Raw genomic sequence first — 19,382 nt, 5'->3', positions numbered from 1 at the left:
GAACATTCTCCAGAATAGACCACATACTAGCTCACAAAAAGAGCCTCAGTAAATTCCAAAATATTGAAATTCTACCAACCAATTTTTCAGACCACAAAGGTATAAAAGTAGAAATAAATTCTACAAAGAAAACAAAAAGGCTCACAAACACATGGAGGCTTAACAACATGCTTCTAAATAATCAATGGTTCAATGAACAAATCAAAATAGAGTTCAAGGACTATATAGAAACAAATAACAACAACAACACAATGCCCCAACTTCTGTGGGATGCAGCGAAAGCAGTCTAAAGAGGAAAGTATATAGCGATCCAGGCACACTTGAAGAAGGAAGAAAAATCCCAAATGAATAGTCTAACATCACAATTATTGAAACTGGAAAAAGAAGAACAAATGAGGCCTAAAGTCAGCAGAAGGAGGGACGTAATAAAGATCAGAGAAGAAATAAACAAAATTGAGAAGAATAAAACAATAGCAAAAATCAGTGAAACCAAGAGCTGGTTTTTTGAGAAAATAAACAAAATAGATAAGCCTCTAGCCAAACTTATTAAGAGAAAAAGAGAATCAACACAAATCAACATAATCAGAAATGAGAATGGAAAAATCATGACAGACTCCACAGAAATACAAAGAATTATTAAAGACTACTATGAAAATCTATATGCCAACAAGCTGGAAAACCTAGAAGAAATGGACAACTTCCTAGAAAAACACAACCTCCCAAGACTGACCAAGGAAGAAACACAAAAGTTAAACAAACCAATTACGAGCAAAGAAATTGAAACGGTAATCAAAAAACTACCCAAGAACAAAACCCCGGGGCTGGACGGATTTACCTCGGAATTTTATCAGACACACAGAGAAGACATAATACCCATTCTCCTCAAAGTGTTCCAAAAAATTCAAGAGGAGGGAATACTCCCAAACTCATTCTATGAAGCCAACATCATCCTATTACCAAAACCAGGCAAAGACCCCACCAAAAAAGAAAATTACAGACCAATATCCCTGATGAATGTAGATGCAAAAATACTCAATAAAATATTAGCAAACAGAATTCAACAGTATATCAAAAGGATCATACACCATGACCAAGTGGGATTCATCCCAAGGATGCAAGGATGGTACAACATTCGAAAATCCATCAACATCATCCACCACATCAACAAAAAGAAAGACAAAAACCACATGATCATCTCCATAGATGCTGAAAAAGCATTTGACAAAATTCAAAATCCATTCATGATAAAAACTCTCAGAAAAATGGGAATAGAGGGCAAGTACCTCAACATAATAAAGGCCATATATGGTAAACCCAAAGCCAGCATTATACTGAACAGTGAGAAGCTGAAAGCATTTCCTCTGAGATCGGGAACAGGACAGGGATGACCACTCTCCCCACTGTTATTTAACATAGTACTGGAGGTCCTAGCCAAGGCAATCAGACAAAACATAGAAATACAAGGAATCCAGATTGGTAAAGAAGAAGTTAAACTGTCACTATTTGCAGATGATATGATACTGTACATAAAAAACCCTAAAGACTCCACTCCAAAACTACTAGAACTGATACCGGAATACAGCAAAGTTGCAGGATACAAAATTAACACATAGAAATCTGTAGCTTTCCTATACACTAACAATGAGACAATAGAAAGAGAAATCAGGAAAACAATTCCATTCACAATTGCATCGAAAAGAATAAAATACCTAGGAAGAAACCTAACCAAAGAAGTGAAAGACCTATACCCTGAAAACTACAAGTCACTCTTAAGAGAAATTAAAGGCGAGACTAACAAATGGAAACCCATCCCATGCTCATGGCTAGGAAGAATTAATATCATCAAATGGCCATCCTGCCCAAAGCAATATACAGATTCTATGCAATCCCTATGAAACTACCAGCAACATTCTTCAATTAACTGGAACAAATAGTTCAAAAATTCATATGGAAACACCAAAGACCCCGAATAGCCAAAGCAATCCTGAGAAAGAAGAATAAAGTAGGGGGGATCTCACTCCCCAACTTCAAGCTCTACTACAAAGCCATAGTAATCAAGACAATTGGTACTGGCACAAGAACAGAGCCACAGACCAGTGGAACAGATTAGAGACTCCAGAAATTAACCCAAACATATATGGTCAATTAATATTTGCTAAAGGAGCCATGGACATACAATGGCAAAATGACAGTTTCTTCAACAGATGATGCTGGCAAAACTGGACAGCTACATGTAGGAGAATGAAACTGGACCATTGTCTAACCCCATATAGAAAGGTAAACTCAAAATGGATCAGAGACCTGAATGTAAGTCATGAAACCATTAAACTCTTGGAAAAAACATAGGCAAAAACCTCTTAGACATAAACATGAGTGACCTCTTCTTGAACATATCTCCCCAGGCAAGGAAAACAACAGCAAAAATGAGCAAGTGGGACTATGTTAAGCTGAAAAGCTTCTGTACAGCGAAAGACACCATCAATAGAACAAAAAGGAACCCTACAGTGTGGGAGAATATATTTGAAAATGACAGATCTTATAAAGGCTTGATGTCCAGAATATATAAAGAGGTCACACACCTCAACAAACAAAAAACAAATAACCCAATTAAAAAATGGGCAGAGGAACTGAACAGACAGTTCTCCAAAAAAGAAATACAGATGGCCAACAGACACATGAAAAGATGCTCCACATCTCTAATTATCAGAGAAATGCAAATTAAAACTACAATGAGGTATCACCTCACACCAGTAAGGATGGCTCCCATCCAAAAGACAAACAACAACAAATGTTGCCGAGGCTGTGGAGAAAGGGGAACCCTCCTACACTGCTCGTGGGAATGTAAATTAGTTCAACCATTGTGGAAAACAGTATGGAAGTTCATCAAAATGCTCAAAACAGACCTACCAGTTGACCCAGGAATTCCACTCCTATGAATTTACCCTAAGAACGCAGCAATCAAGTTTGAGAAAGACAGATGCACCCCTATGTTTATTGCAGCACTATTTACAATAGCCAAGAATTGGAAGCAACCTAAATGTCCATCGGTAGATGAATGGATAAAGAAGATGTGGTACATATACACAATGGAATACTACTCAGCCATAAGAAGAGGGAAAATCCTACCATTTGCAGCAACATGGATGGAGCTGGAGAGTATTATGCTCAGTGAAATAAGCCAAGCGGAGAAAGAGAAATACCAAATGATTTCACTCATCTGAGGAGTATAAGAACAAAGGAAAATCTGAAGGAACAAAACAGCAGCAGAATCACAGAACCCAAGAATGGACTAACAGGTACCAAAGGGAAAGGAACTGGGGAGGATGGGTGGGCAGGGAGGGACAAGGGAGGGGGGAGAAGAAAGGGGGTATTAAGAGTAGCATGCATAGGCGGGGAGGGAGAAAGGGGAGGGAGGGCTGTACAACACAGAGAGGACAAGTAGTGATTCTACAACATTTTGCTATGCTGATGGACAGTGACTGTTATGTGGTTTTTAGGGGAGACCTGGTATAGGGGAGAGCATAGTAAACATAGTATTCTTCATGTAAGTGTAGATTAAAGATTAAAAAAAAAGAAAGAAAGAAAGAAAAGGGGAATTACTATTGGTAAATGAATGATTAACGCATACTTTAAATATCCTTAATTTTGATCACTTAAAGGGTGTCAGATGATCAGCTATGGAGGTACTCTTTTCTGATAATATTCCTTTCTCCTAATAAAAATAAAAAAATAAAAATAAATAAAAAGAAAAGCAGTTCCCGTGTGCTGACCTCCAATGAGTTCTGCACAGTGGTATAGAGGGCATGTCAAAGTGTGGGCAAAGGGTCTGTTTGTTTCTATGAAGAAGATCAAGGCCTAGATTGGATACCCAGAAAATGAACTAAGATACGATATGAGGAGGAGCTTCCGGCATCAGCAGTCTCTGGAGGACTCATGCTGGCGGATGATCATCAAAAAGCCTCTACAGGGACCCGGGCGATGCTGCACTTCCTGGACTTGTCATTGGAATGAGGAGGGAGATGTCTAGGCTGGCATGTGCATACAGTGAGACAACGAATTTGACTGGATATGTACTGTTGGAACTCAACCAGGAGTTGGGAGGGGTGCAAGTTGTAGCGCTCCAAATCTTTTGACTGTAGACTATCTACAGTTAAAAGAACATATGGGATGTGAACAGATCCCAGAAATGGGTTGCTTTAATTTGTCTGATTTCTCTCAGAATGTTCAAGTACAGTTGGACAATATCCATCATATCATAGACTAATTTTCGCAAATGCCTAGGGTGCCTAAATGGTTTTCTTGGCTTCACTGGAGATGGATGGTAATTATAGATTTGCTTTGTTTATGTCACTGTATTCCTATTATGTTAATATGTGTGCACAAGTTAGTTAGTAGTTTAAAACCTATACATGCTTAAGGTACTCTACAAGAAGATATGTCAAAGAAATAATCAATCCTCCCATGTTTTCTTCCATATGCTACCTCTATAGCTTTTCTTCTTCCTTCCTAATTACAACCCTTAAATAGAATTCATGCCTCGTATCGAATTTACCGAGTATCATAATTCTTCCAAGTGGTAAAGACACCTCAAGACAAATGCTGGGCATAGAAGCCACAGGGCATAAATCTGCAAAGAAGTAAAAAGCTAACCTTTTCAAACAATATTGCTTCTCTCTCACTAACCAACTTTACATTTCCCTGTATGGCCCCGGAAGATGACTGGTTAGCCAGAGACGGGTAAGATTCCTCAAGGGAGGAACAACCTAAGACAGGCACAGTCGCAGGGGGGCCATCAGGTGAGAAATCGGGGAACAACAGTGGTGAAGCTTAGAACCTCACCCCCCCCTGTTTTGAGAGAAAGCTTCTGCATCCCTGGATGTTTTATTGCCCTTGTCTAGCTCGGATTAGCACATAGTCTACAGGCACACACATGATCATCTACAATTGCTCTCTTACAACACTAAACTATGTTTTCTACCTTTATCTTGCATCTACCTACCACTTCAGCATTTTATTAAAAATAAAAATAATAATAATAATAAAGGGAGAAATGTGTTATCCACATATAAATCAATTGTAAAAATCAAACGAATATTCATATTTGACCTGATTGTTTATAGTTCATAATGCGTGATCAAAACCGAAAGTTTCTATGATGACTGCCCTTGTACTGTTCATCATGTAAGAACTTATTCACTATGTAAGAATTTGTTCACCATGTAAGAACTTGTTCGTTATGCTTCAGAAGATTGGAGACTGATGAGAATTAGGCTTGAGATGGATTAATGATTGTGCATTGAGCATTGACCCCCCTATACAGAATTTTATTGTTGTTAACAACCATTTGATCAATAAATATGAGAGATGCCCTCTCAAAAAAAAAAAAAGAAACCTAAAAAAAAAAGAATAATGGACTTTGTTACTGTGTCTTGATAGAATGGTAAAGTGGAAAATGTTTCACCAATAGTAAATAACACATATCAAATCTTTCTGATGTTCTCCATAGAGCTAGTTTACAGCTCATATTTCTCATTTACTCTCTCCCATAATGTATTTTCATTTTTTTCCTTTACTTTTATGTTCAAAACAATTAGATTTCACAAAAAAATGGAGAATGTAAATAATCATAATCAAATAGCCAAACATTAGCTTGAAATCCAGAAGTTTTAGTTTGGATTATGTAATAGTAATACTTGATAAGCTGGTATTGCTAAAATAATTTAAAACATTAAAAAATGTTCATTCGAGTTGTTTTGAAATCATAGGAAGAAAGTATCACTCCATCATTAGTTTAAGAAGTAATATATTTCACCAATTAGTACTTAAAATTAAAAAATATTTCCATACTATTATATCATTAGTTCATATGTCCAATATTGTTTATTTTTAAAAGAAACCCAGCAATTTTTAAATTACAATTAAAATCTATAACTTGTCTAAAATTATATGTTTAATGTGCTAGTTCTCCTCCAAAATCATTTTCTCTTTTTCCTCAAGAACTGGGAGACAGCTGCCTAAAAATAGCATTCCTCTGTCCTACTATACTAGGTATGATCATATACCTGAATTTTGAAGATGGAATGTGAGCTGAGGTAAAATTTGTATCTCCTACCCCACTTGTGCTCCTTTTCCTTCTCTGTGGACTGAAATAGCAATGGTTGGAATTATTTTGAAAGATAATGTCAAAGTTGGAAGAACCTAAATTGGCCTGGTCCCTGAATATCTGCATGGAAGAATTGCATAATGAACTACCACTAGCCTGAAACATTCACTTTAGACTGTCAGGTGAGCCAAACTGCATGTTCTATTGTTGTTTAAACCATTGAAATTCAAGGGGTTTCTTTTTATGGCAGCCTAACCTATCCTAACTAATCTTGTTATCCTGAGTGTAAATATGTAATGACTGGCCATTCCCAAAATAAGACAATTGGGTCTGAAGGGAGTGGTCTTGTTGGGAGAGCGTTGTGTATTTTCCTCGGTCCTTGTCTCTGCCGCAACGAAGAACTGAAGGGCAGAGACACAGTAGTGAAGCAGAGTAAACGTTTTATTTAAAATTACTTTAAGAGAGAAAAAGTATAGGCCACCTCAGCAAGGAGAGGCGCCCTGAAAGATTTGGAGAGAGAAAGTTTAAGATTAAAAGGTTACACACTTAGAAAGTGCAGGCGATCTCAGAGAGGAGCACTCCGAAAGGCTGGGGGTTTCCCCTTTTAAGGATTCTTTAGGAGTGTGACTAAGGGCTGGGGATGCAGACTTGTTAAGTGGTCTTTGAATGCTTAGAATTAACTTAACACAAGGAACTTCACGCTCTGATTTCTCCCTGGGATACTGGCGTTCTTGGTCTGCGAGCAGATCAAACAAGGCTGCCTGCCCAGCCCCCAAGGTGGGCTGAGTTATTGTCTGGTTGTAAGTTAAGAATCTTACTTCTCAACTTTCTGGGTATTAAAATGCAATCTTAAAGATGGAATCCTTCCTGCCTAACAGTCAGGTTAAGAATTCAGTTCCAATTTCTGAAGTAAATGAATATTTTATTTCATTTATTACCAGTTTCTCCTCAGGGATTCAAAAGTCCACGTTGGAATGAAGACATCCTTGAGATGTAAAAATCATAGGCCCCTCATCACACTAGAGGGGGTGAAGATTTAATAATATGGTAACTGTTAAACCACTGTGCTGTATATTTGAAACCAACACAAGATAGTAGTATACCAATGATACTTCAATAAAAAAAAGAATGCTGCATATAAATTATTAAGTATGGCAAAAAAAAAAATCATAGGTCCCTCAGTTCACAATGCTACTTATCTTGGATATAGTTTTCATTTGTAACCCATGTGCATCCTTCTGCCCTCATCCTACCAAGAACAGAAGTCTTGCATTGTCATTTCATGTGCCTCCCCAAATTTGATCACATGAAGTAATACTGTAGGGGAGGTAGAATTTTACCTCTCCTCTCTTAAGATTTTTCAGCTGGATGTAAGTTTTGAACCGACTTAAACAGATTAACAGGAGAAAGTATACACATTCACCTAAGTTTTATGGGAGCGCTCATAAGGAAATAAAGACCCAAAGAAATGGCTAAGCCTGCATACTTCAATGTTAGGTTGAAGAAAGAGAGGCAATTGTGGAAAAGTAAACCCTATGGGGAGACTGAAGGGAGATATAACATTGTTTTAACAAGGTGGTGTGTAAAGAATTCTCTTGGCTTTGACCCCTCATTAAAGAATGTTTTCCTCTTGGTCTAGGAAGGGCATATTTACATGGAAGTTTTTAATCTCCTAATTTTAGGAAGAAAAGGGGAGATCAGGATGCTCTTGCTGCATCTACTACTTTTAAGTGCTTTTAGTTCAAAATAATTGTTATGCCAAAAAGCATGTTTTAGGGGGGGCATAATCTGCCATACTTGAATCACCCTGATAATCGAGGATTGATAACATTGGTTAGCTTCTCTGGGAGTAACTGCATTCAGCTGAGACAGTAAATGAATTTCAAAAAAATAAGAGAGGGAAGGAGACATGAGTCTTGCAATAGCCATTCTATATTTCTTTTTCTTTTCTTCCCCTCTTTTTCTCTCTCTCTCTCTCAGGAAACTGTTGACTTTCACAGCCATCTAAGTGGTGTACTCACTTTGATAAAGATAGTAGCTGAACATATGAACAGAAAATAGCATACAAGAATAAAAATATTCTACCATGAATACTATTTTTAAAATGACAAATAGGAAATACTGTGATATAAATGGGAAAAATTTTCTTTAAATGATTAACATATTGTATGATTAGTTGTTCCATATCAATAAAATGTTGACCAACTACGTTAGTAGAAAAAGTACTAGCCATTATGGCAGGCAAGCCCTTAAGTTTGTTGCTCACATAATAGTTCATTCAGGGCATTCATAGTTAGTGATTCAGAGGCCTGGGCTCCTATTATTTGATATTTCCACAGTGTCAGCACATGGCTCCCAAACTTTCCCAGTAATTTTTTTTCCTTTCCATTTCACCCATTCATAAGAGGAAAAGGTTAAGTCAGGACAGGAAATGGTACAGACATATCGTCCCACATTTTATTGGCCAGAACTCAGTCATGTGGCTCCATCTAGCAGAAACGTCATCTAGCCATGTGCCCAGGAGAAACAGGAAAGGATTTAGGAGGCTTCCAGAACTCTCTGCAATTTACATCTCCAAAAATCTTCAAGAGCATCAGAGATAGTTGATGAAGTAGAAAATCATCAATCTCATGGTTTTTTTAAATAGTTTATTCCATGTTTTTGGTCAAATATAAGCCTACGTAAACATTTAAATTCAATTGTTTGTATTTATTCAAAAAGTAGTTTTTTTGCCCAGTAAGTTATATGACATTTTTTATTATCCAAGTTTTCTGGTGTTTGATAGAAAACAAAATAATAGCCAAGTACCCAATCCATTATGGCAATTATGTTGATTTTCCTGTAAGAGCCTCTTCATAGACTGCAGGATGCAGTAAGACTACCAAATTGCCTTTATGTGTTAGAAAACAAGTGAACAGGATGCTGTTTGCAATTGTTAGAAATGTTCTTCTGGAAGGCCAAAAATTCTTCCACTATGCTCATGTGACTCTTTCTAATTTTAGCACCAAATAATGGGCTAGTTTTTTTCTAAGTTAACAATTTTATTAATTGAATTTATTTGTAGTGAGTAGTTCTATGCAGAGAATGTAAGAACTGGTGAATTATTCATTGAACAAAACATTTTTATTTTCTTAAAAAGTTGCATTAAATAATGACAATTTTTTTTAAAAAAGCTAAATGCCCTGATATAATGTATGACCTTGGCCTTAATGTCACAGTATTTTAACTAAGAGAGTTAATGAGCAAGGTGATAGAGAAGTCAGGAAGAATAGTTCTATTAACAGGAAATGAGCCCCAAATAAAAGCCCAGAGAAAAGGGACACCATTTATTGAGTTTACTTAATGGGAAAGTGCTAAGTCCTGCAACACTTTTTTCTTCTCTCGGGGTTTCCAAGGAATGACTGGACTTGGGGTGAGAAGTTTGGAGTACAAATGTGGGACTTTTGTTGAGCTGAAACTATAGGGGATTGTGTACCCTCCTCAAATAGTAAGTACATTTATTTGTGAGCATCTGATATAGAAAAGTTAGAAACACAAGTGAGTTTACATTTGGTTCTTGAGAAGACCAAAATGCACACATTCAGGGAAGTTCTCAAAAAGCAGAAAACTGTATGTCTAGAAAACTATTGGTATCCACAGGTCACCATGCCAACATACAAGGAAGGGAACTGGTAATAAAGGACATAGGAAGAAAATGGACTTTAACACAACTGACCAAGAATTCCTATTATTTTAAATATAGTTTACATTTTATTAGTTTATCTAGTGTTATGTAGAATTTTCAGGTAATAGTATTACATAACAATTTTTTGAATATTGTAGAAATATTATGAAAGCAGAAAACTACTTGGTTCAGTGTGGTAAATGATCCCAGATGTATCACCTACCTCCTCCCTCAGTATCAGAGGCCTTACTCTAGCTTAGCATTCGTGGGTAGCTCTTAGAAATTAAAAGAGCAATATAATCCAAATTCTAGATAATGAAAAACTATTCCATTATATGAATTTTTCATTTTTCTTGAGCCTCAATTAGCATTTAATATCTAATTTGTCTCTAGGTAGACTAATCTACTAAAATATTCTCAAATTCAATATGTCCTCCCATATTTCTTACTAATACTTCTGTAATTCTGATTCTTTGGCATTGAACATCCTTCCTTCAGCTTTTTCTTCAAGATACAGTTCAAAACTATGCTGATCATGTTTAGATACCATTAAGTGTTTCTCTAACATGCTTCCTTAGTACTATGAGCTTCTATTACTCCAGTGTATTATATTTTTCATACATTTTCTAATTTCCACCCATGGTTGTAAGCCTATGGAATGCAATGACTGGCTACATTTAAAGCTATGTTCAGAATAAGTAAATAGTAAATATACAATATATAGTGAATCTTCTTCAAATATTTGTAAGAAAACTATCTCCTATGGGTCCTACCATACTAATAAAAGAACATTAATGTTTTAACTTAAGGGAGATAAAAAACATCATGAAATAAAATTCTACTATATGTTCAAGACAGCATTATAAGACTTTCACTAATATCCAGTCATGAAGCAACAATGAAATACACAAATTTTAATTTAATTATATTTTCTATAAATTCTTCACTTCCTAAGTATGGATATATATATACCTATATTTAATCTATATCTATATCCAATCTATATCTTTATGTTTCCTTATCTTTATCTATCTATACATACACACCCACACCTACACCCACACAGACTATGTACCAAATTGTGTCTTCCTAAAATTCATATGCTGAAGCCCTCATTCTCAATGGGATGATAATTTGAAGATGGGGGCTTTCAGAGATAATGACCTTTAGATGAGGTCATAAGGGGGGCACCTTATTTTGGGATCAGTACCCTTAGAAGAGAAATTAGAGAGCTGGCATTCCCACACTTTTCCTATGTGAGGACACAGCAAGAAGGCAGTCACCTGCAAGCCAGAAAGAGAGTTCTCATCTGGAGCTGACCATGTCACCACCCTCATTCCAGACTCCAGAACTGTGAGCAAATATGTATCTGTTGGTTAAGCCGCCCATCTGTGGTATTTTGTATGGCAGCCTAACCTAAGATAGTATATTCTGATTTTGTAGTTATAACATATAATATATGTATTCTACACATGCACACACACACATTTTCTCTCTCTCTTTCCATGGGAAGTATCATTTCAGATACATGCCAACATTAGATGATCTGAGGTATCTGGCATAGCAAGAAACTAAATGTCAACTTCTCACCACTGACATCATTAATCAGTTGCACTATAAAACCCAAAATATAATTTTGTATTTTTCAAAGCATGCTTTACTTATTTTTAGAGTATTCATTATTTATCAAAACATTATTGAAATTGATGTTTTTACACTAAATTGACATTTGAATTACCTTAGCTTTTAAAATAAACAATGTTCTGTAATGTACAAAAGCTTAAACCAGAATTGAAAGCTAACTTCACTGATGAATTCATATCACATCAATTTTGAGAGGCCCAAACAAAACAAGACAAAAACCTTTATATTACAAAACCTAGCAAGAATCAATACCTGTATTCCTCTTGTGTGAAGCGAGGGATTTCTCCAGGATGTAAGACGAGAATTTTCACTGTGGCACTGCTGGACATCACAGGCTCACCATCATCAAAAGCCACAACCGCCAACTTAAAAATTAATAAAATTTCATGTTAAAGATTATTAACAAGGAAAAAATAAACAGATCATTTTTAATCATTGGACTGCTTCGTTCCAGGAGGGGGAACAATGACTCTTTCCTCACTACCTACCAGGTAGCAGACCTTGCCCTAGGTTATGCTACATATATGCTCATTTAATCTTCACAGTCAACCTACCAGGTAGGTGTTTTTATTTTCATTTGCCAGATGAGACTTATTAGAGTTAAGTTTCTAACTCTAAGATAAAAAAACTACCAGTAAAACAAGTTTATGATATCACATCTTTTCAGTGACAAACTTTTTTCTCTTCTGCAATTCCACTGGTACCTACAGTAAAACACGTGCCACTAGAAGTATCAACACTTATTTAAAAAGTGTTAAATTCAATCACATTGATAGCAAAAAACTAATTAGCTTGCTTATAAAAAGAAATTAATTTTTAAGTGAATTAATTGCCTGCAAGATTATAGAGCAGAGATATTTCACTCTTTAAGATGAAATTGGAAATCTTTATAGTTTAACACACTTTGATATATACTCTCTTAAAAATAATTAAAATACATAAAACCAGTTTTATACTATATAGCAGAAATTGTTCAAATGATGCAAACTAAATAAAGCTTTAGTCTTAAGATGTGATAACTACACATTGTTACTAAAATAGATTTTATATGACCATATTTTGATAACATATAGTATATCAAGAAGAATTCCAATGTTTATTTCAAGAAATATTGAATGCTTCAGAACGATGTGATTCTCTGTAATGTATATAATTTGGAAGCTGCAAGTTACTAATCTAAACTATTCAAATTTGTCATAGAACTATAACCAAAGATCATCCTAAAAGCCACAATTTACTTTCAGGTTAATATTTTGCAAAAAGAAAAATCATTTGAAACAACGATAAAATTAGGTGAGCAGTACTCATTGATATTCACAAGATTAACTGATGAAGGTATTTCCCCATTATAAGGTCAAAGGCTTTATTCACAGTGACAAGTTTTTCTAAGGAATTATAAGAAATGTAAATATTCAAACATTTAATAAAATGGATCATTTATGATAATAGCAAAGGGCAGTATTATTTCAAATTTTCTCAAAGTATATGAGTATTTAAATTTGATCCAGCAATTCTGCCTCTAGGCACTTAAGGGAAAACAGGATATAGCTAATGATATTTACACAAGAAGTTTCACTACAAAGATTATAACAAAAAATTGGAAACAGCCTAATTATCCAACAATAAGGTATTAGACAAAATTTAAAAAAACATACAATAGAACATCATAAAACCATTATAATAGCATTGAGATATTTATTGGCATGGGCAATGTATTATTAATTAAAAAAAGATGAATAATATGATCCTGTTATTTTAAAACATTTATTTGTATACTTGTATTTATGTGGAATGTCATCATCAGGATAGAAATTAAAATAGTAAATTCTAGTTATCTCCAAGGTGTAAAATATCAATTTTTTTTTTTTTTACTTAACCGTACTTTCTAAGTGTTTATGCAGTGAAAATGTATTGCCTTGTAGTTTTAACAAAATTAAAAAGCAAAAAAATGGAAAGAAGTAGTCTTCTGTTAAACCAAAATGCTCAATCAAAAGTTAAACATCAAATAGACAACATAAGCAAAACACTGCACTGACCTTAAAAATTGTCGTAGGTTCTTCATTAAGATTGACGCGAGTTATTACTCTTCCAGAATCTTCTTCTACATCAAAAATACTGGCAGGATAAGGAAACTGAACATCATCTACTCTATACCTCACATGACTTGCAGGTAATCCCTAAAATGAAATTAAGTTAGAAATAATGAAATGGTATGAAATTTTATGTTATTAATTTACTCTCACAAATTGAAAACAAAGTGCAGTGACATTAAAGTGCTTTATAACATTCATGGCCTGGTAGAAGTTAAAACTGTATTTCAGACATTCATACTTTCAGGCTTGAAATACAGCAGAATCTTAATTTTTTTAGGATATCTCAGTCTGAATCAGTGAAGTATCTTTACTACATGTTACATAAAATTATTTATGTGAAAGAATAAATTAATGGTTGCCTTGGGCACCTTCTCTTTCAATTTCCCTTAACTACATGAATCTCATCTTCCTCTCTAAACACCGTATCTGCTTAATATTTTATCCTCTGAGATGATTATAAATTATTTTCTTTTATTATACTTAGTGAACTCTGTGATACTCAGAGACTGATAAAGTGCAGAAGATTGTGATAAAGTGGTGGAATGGGTATAGAAGTGAATGAAAATTATCCACCATCTGCTGTGTGCTGTTTACCATGGTAAGTTTTTCCATAAATAAATTAATCCTCACAACAATCCTCTAGGATAATATTACTAATGATGATGATAGTAATAATAGTAAAATAATGATATCTAACATTTGTTGAATGCTTATTATGTGCATCCTAAAGATAATACATGTATACACCAACTCCCATTTTTAGTTAATGAACTTGATGCTTATAGGGAGTTAAAGAATGCTTAATTGTTCTAGACATTAGTGGAATATCAAACAAAAAATTCATTTTTAAAGAAAGAAATTTTTTTCTTTAAAATTAATATTTGGGATTTTTTTTAAAAAGAGACTATGAAAACAATTAAAATTCAGTGAACCTTCTCATTTATATTAGGGTTTAGATTGGATTTATTTTGAATTATATAGGGTGACAGTGGGGTGGACACTACAACCTTTTCAATGCTTAAGACCTTAAATCTTTTAGCCAATCCTAGAAGCCAAGTAAACAATTCAGGCACAGAGCTATTATGTGGTAGAGCTTGACTTTAAGCCCAGGCAGACACTGCATTACACTACTAAATTCTTCAGAGGAAAACACTTCCAAGGCTCTGTCATAAGGACTTCTATCATCTCTGTCTCTGCTCTAGGCCTGTAGAAATCTCTTACAGTCCCATAGATTTGAATATCTTCTGTTTGTTCATAATTCCTAAATTTAAATTTCTGGCTAAACCCTCATCCTTTAAACCCCAAAGTAGTCCATACAATGTCAACTAAGACATTCTATTTTCAACTCAAAATACTGTAACTGGAATCTTGAATTTCCACTCCTAGACTTGTACCTCCTCCCCTCTAGGAGGTCAGTGACCCTTCACCTATGTGGTCTCTCTCAGAGCCTAGGGATGATCATTAACCCATTCACCTTCTCTCACACTCCACAAATTATCTGCAAGTACTGCCAGTACCTCGGTGGAAGCTTGCTCTAATGCAGATCACTTATCTCCTCCCTCCATCTATTTTCTACACTGGACTCTTCATTAACTTTCTGCTTTTTTTCTATTAAAATTATCTTTTAAAATACAAACTATTTTATCAATACTGCTTAAACTCCTAATGGTTTTCCTTCACAGACACAAATTAAATCTAAACCCCTTACTAGGGACTACCAGATCTAGAGAACATCTGATTCTGTTTACCTGCCAACTTCATCTCCTTGTTCATTATTCTTTGACTACGTTGTCCTTGTTCCTGCCTCACTGCCTTTACCTTATGCCTGCTACACCCTTCTCCCAGATTTTCAGCTTCTAAATTTACCTTCTTCTTTTCCAGGCATTCTCTACTCATCATTCTAGTTTATTTTTCTTCAGAAACCCTTTGGGAAATCATCACATATATTCTGTGTTTACTTCCTTATTGTTGATCTCCAACATAAGAACAAATACCTCACAAAGGTGGAGACACTTTGTGTATACCTTGCATGGAACTTGCCTGACCCATAAAGGTAGCCAAGGAGCATTTGACTAAATGCATGACTTAGTGGATGAATACTCATGTGTCAAAAGTGCCCAGACCCTCCTATTGATATTTAAAATATTCACATATTTCAGTATTTTGGAAATACTACACACTGGTGAAATCTTGAGAGAATGTCAAGAAACTGTCAGCTCTGGGATAATATTTGCGTATGAACAGCTAATTTCACCTAGTGGCTGATGGCCATTTTAGCTACCAAGTAAGTATAGAAAGGGGGCATATTTATTACAAAACTCTTTTCTAGTTGGATAGAATTAGACATATTATAATCATTCAATGGCAACATCACTGGCATTTACAAAGTAATGACGTGAGTTGTCAGCTATTAATTTGAGTGTTTTACTATGTAACAGACAATATGCATTACATGCACCCTCATATTTATACTTATGAGAAAGCCAGGAGTTGTTATGAATAGTATCCAAACTTTACAAATGATTAAATTAAGACTTTAAGATTTAATTTATTTCTTGAAATTTCCTCAACTAATAAATGCCAGTTTACTAGAATTAAATATGCCTCATACTAAACCATAGATCCTTAACCTATAACAACTTAATATTTATCTATGGTATCTTAAAGGCAATAGTACTTTAACATGAGGACAAATAGCAATAAAATTGAGCAAAATTACTTGAGAAAAAGCTTTAGAATAGAATGCCCAAGTTAATCTGGCCTTAGCACATTGCCCAAGAAGTTATGTAACACTATTCCATGAAGAGGAATGCTTGATGAATGAGCAAAATTATACAACAAACTATTATAAGTACAAATTTTCAGTTTCTGCAAACATTAGTACCCACTAGGTCTGCAGTACAATAACTAAAATTCTTATGACTATCTTAAATTAGTTATCAAGAAATTTAAACTGTATTAATCATATTTAGCTTCTCTAATAAAGCCAAGGTATGTATGATAAATTTCAAATTATGGCATTAATTGATAAAATAAAAAGATTTGAATTTGATATGATGGAGTGCCATCTCTCACCTGCCTTAAATATTTTGCTGTGTAGGACATCCTAGAACCTTCCTAGAGGATTGTTGTAGTTATGAGTGTGTATATATGAACACATATGTAATATGTCAACTATATCAATAAACTTCTTATTCTATGATCTGTTATTCCATAGATTACTACTACATAAAATAAAGCAACTGTGGCCTTGATATGACATCATTAGCCCAAAGGAGGAATCTTAATTATTTCCTCTAATATCCTTGTTATTAAGACATCACATTTTATTTGATATTGCATGTTAAAATAACTAAATGCCTAAAAGGATTGGGATTTTCTCTGAATACGTTTAAAGGCTTTTTTTCTCTTTTTTCCTTCCCTCCCCTTTTTGTCCCATCCTCTGTCTGTTCCCTCCCCCTATTTTTCCTTCCTTTTCCCCCCTCATCCCTCCCTTTCTTCTTTTTTTTCTTCCCAAAACCTTTTTAAAATAGTCTTGCTTTTATAGTTAAATAATCTACATAATAGGTGAAGTAATTGGCTTTGGAAACAGCTTCAAATAACACGCCTAACATTTTCCTGGGACATTTACAACATGAATCAGGTCAAAGGCATGGTCTTTAAGCTGCCATAAAAATTAAATTAACATGGCTTTAATCTGGAAAACAACGTCATTGTGAAATTCAGAAGTTCAAGCACCCTGAAAATAAAAGGAACATTATAAACTTTATCACTTAAAATTATTTATCATTACTATTCATGAAATATCCTTTAATACTTGAGTGCATTAAAAACTTAATAGATATAAATCAAAGTATTCTATATGTAAGATTTACTTATTATATGTAAAAAATAATCCATTGAGTTTTATGGATTATGCATTTTAATAATTATGACAATTGATATAAATTTTCAAATTGTCTTTAGATAAATATTAATTTATCAAAAATTTGGATTTTTTTAGTTGAACTTATTCTAGAAATATAGGATTTCCTCTTTACTCCTACATATTCCCAATTAATTGGTATTTTTCTCAGTTGAGTACCTTAATTAAAAATATTTATTTTTAACATAAACTAAGCTATAAAAACATACTTAAATTTTAGTTAAAACATTTAATTATTATGTTCTACTTCAATCTAATGATATAGCATGTAGATTATATTATATGTCTATATATGTATTTATATGTTTAATAAGAGATTTTCTTTGGACCATCAATAATGAAGGAGGAGTTATCTTTTTACAAAGAAGTCAATCTTTAAAATTTTATTACTATGGCAATAGATTCCTTTCCATAGTATTTCTAAATAATAAAGAAAAATCACTAATACCAACACTGAAAGCAGTTTACAAAAATTATTTTCTTGAAGTTCATATAAAACTGAAATTAGGCCATGCTTTGTTTTATAAATGATGAGCAAATGACTTGGTGCTCCATTGTGATCAAACAGATTTACCGAACTTAGGACCAAATAAATGTTGGAATGTCATTAGCTCCTTGTCTTTAGACCCTACCACCTAAACCATAGCATTCAGATACATTTTTAAAAGATTTTAGCAAAGGAAAGTTTGTAACTGTTGTCATAGCATTTAAGAACTGGCAATTAGAAAGGCTCTCCCTCATTGAAACACTTGCTGAAACCAAACCTCATTTTATCCTCAGACTGAGAGAACAGTTTCTCCTTCTTTTCAAAGCAATATAACTCTTCACAGCTTTGACATCCAGTGTTGCACCCCTGATCCTTGCCTTATTAGCATGGATATTTCTAATTGTTTTTGCATCATCCTAGACCTTCTTGCCTTCTATCTTTTCTCCAAGCCCTTTAAATTTACCACAGTTGTTTAGGAAATGTATTCAAACATTTGTTTAGGAAATGAATTTTAAGGAACAAAAATGATCTAACTGTTTTAGGTCCTCATCAAAGAAAACAAATATGTTAGATATCTACCTAGAGAAATCCATTTAATTTTATCCTTTAGTTCAACTGGCTAAATTACAATGTCTCTTCCTTAGCGCAGATATTTTCATCTCATGACATGAAATGTATTTTGCCATTTCAGGCAATGTAAAATTTCAAAACGAGACTATAAAATAGACTTTGATCCAACAGTTTATGGAAAATTAGTAAATAATCTTATAATGTGTGGGTAATACCACATAGAAAGAAAGACTATTTAAACATTTTTGGCATTTTGACTTATCTACCTAGCCACCATGAAGAGGTTATCAAAGAAAAAATTACAGAAAGCATTAACCAGAGCATAAGCATTAATTTAATGGGAAAGTGATAAAATTGTCTGCAAAGATTCTCTTCTAAGCAGGCAGCAGTGACAAAATGGAGTTTCCTATCATTATGTCTCTTGGATTCTTTTGAAGGGTAAATACAGGTGAATTCTTTCTTTAAAATCTTGTGAAAACTGAGGACATGCGTGAAGCATGGCATGACACAGCTTTTTCTGAAGCCTCCTCATTTACCATGACAGCATTTGTATAAATCCAGATGACCTCCTCTGTTAGAGGAAGAGTTGCTTCAGGTAACTATGATCCTAAAACACTAATAAGGTGCTTGTACAATATTTCTTAATGGCAACTCCTTCACCAAAACATTCTTTGGTATTTTTCCTGAATTTTCAAATAAATGACACTTTTCTTTAGAGGAATCTATTTTCCTAAACAAAATGATCAAAAGAACCATGATATTACAGGAAGCTTAATCATTCAAGGGGTGCTGAGAACCTTGTCGTGGCATCAAATAAAATTGTGAAATTAACCACAATTTAGAACTAATGCCAAAGGACTTTTTGTTTGCTATCAGATAAAACATATTTAACTTAC

General features: G+C 34.2%; 1 protein-coding gene across 4 annotated transcripts in view; it reads right to left on the bottom strand.

Annotated features, from left to right (window-relative positions):
• PCDH15 (protocadherin related 15) overlaps positions 1-19,382 on the bottom strand; it is a 1,663,341-nt gene that overhangs the window by 154,588 nt on the left and 1,489,371 nt on the right. For all 4 annotated transcript variants that reach the window (XM_073241042.1, XM_073241040.1, XM_073241039.1 and 1 more), the window contains 2 exons: positions 13,448-13,588; positions 11,664-11,776 (listed from right to left, as the gene is read on the bottom strand). In XM_073241042.1, coding sequence (XP_073097143.1) covers positions 11,664-11,776; positions 13,448-13,588 — 254 coding nt within the window. The remainder of the gene's footprint in view (positions 1-11,663; positions 11,777-13,447; positions 13,589-19,382) is intronic.

This window comes from Manis javanica, chromosome 7, assembly GCF_040802235.1.
Source record: "Manis javanica isolate MJ-LG chromosome 7, MJ_LKY, whole genome shotgun sequence".
NCBI lineage: Eukaryota > Metazoa > Chordata > Mammalia > Pholidota > Manidae > Manis > Manis javanica.
Note: the sequence above shows the minus strand (reverse complement) of the source record. Positions and strands in the feature narration are given on the sequence as shown.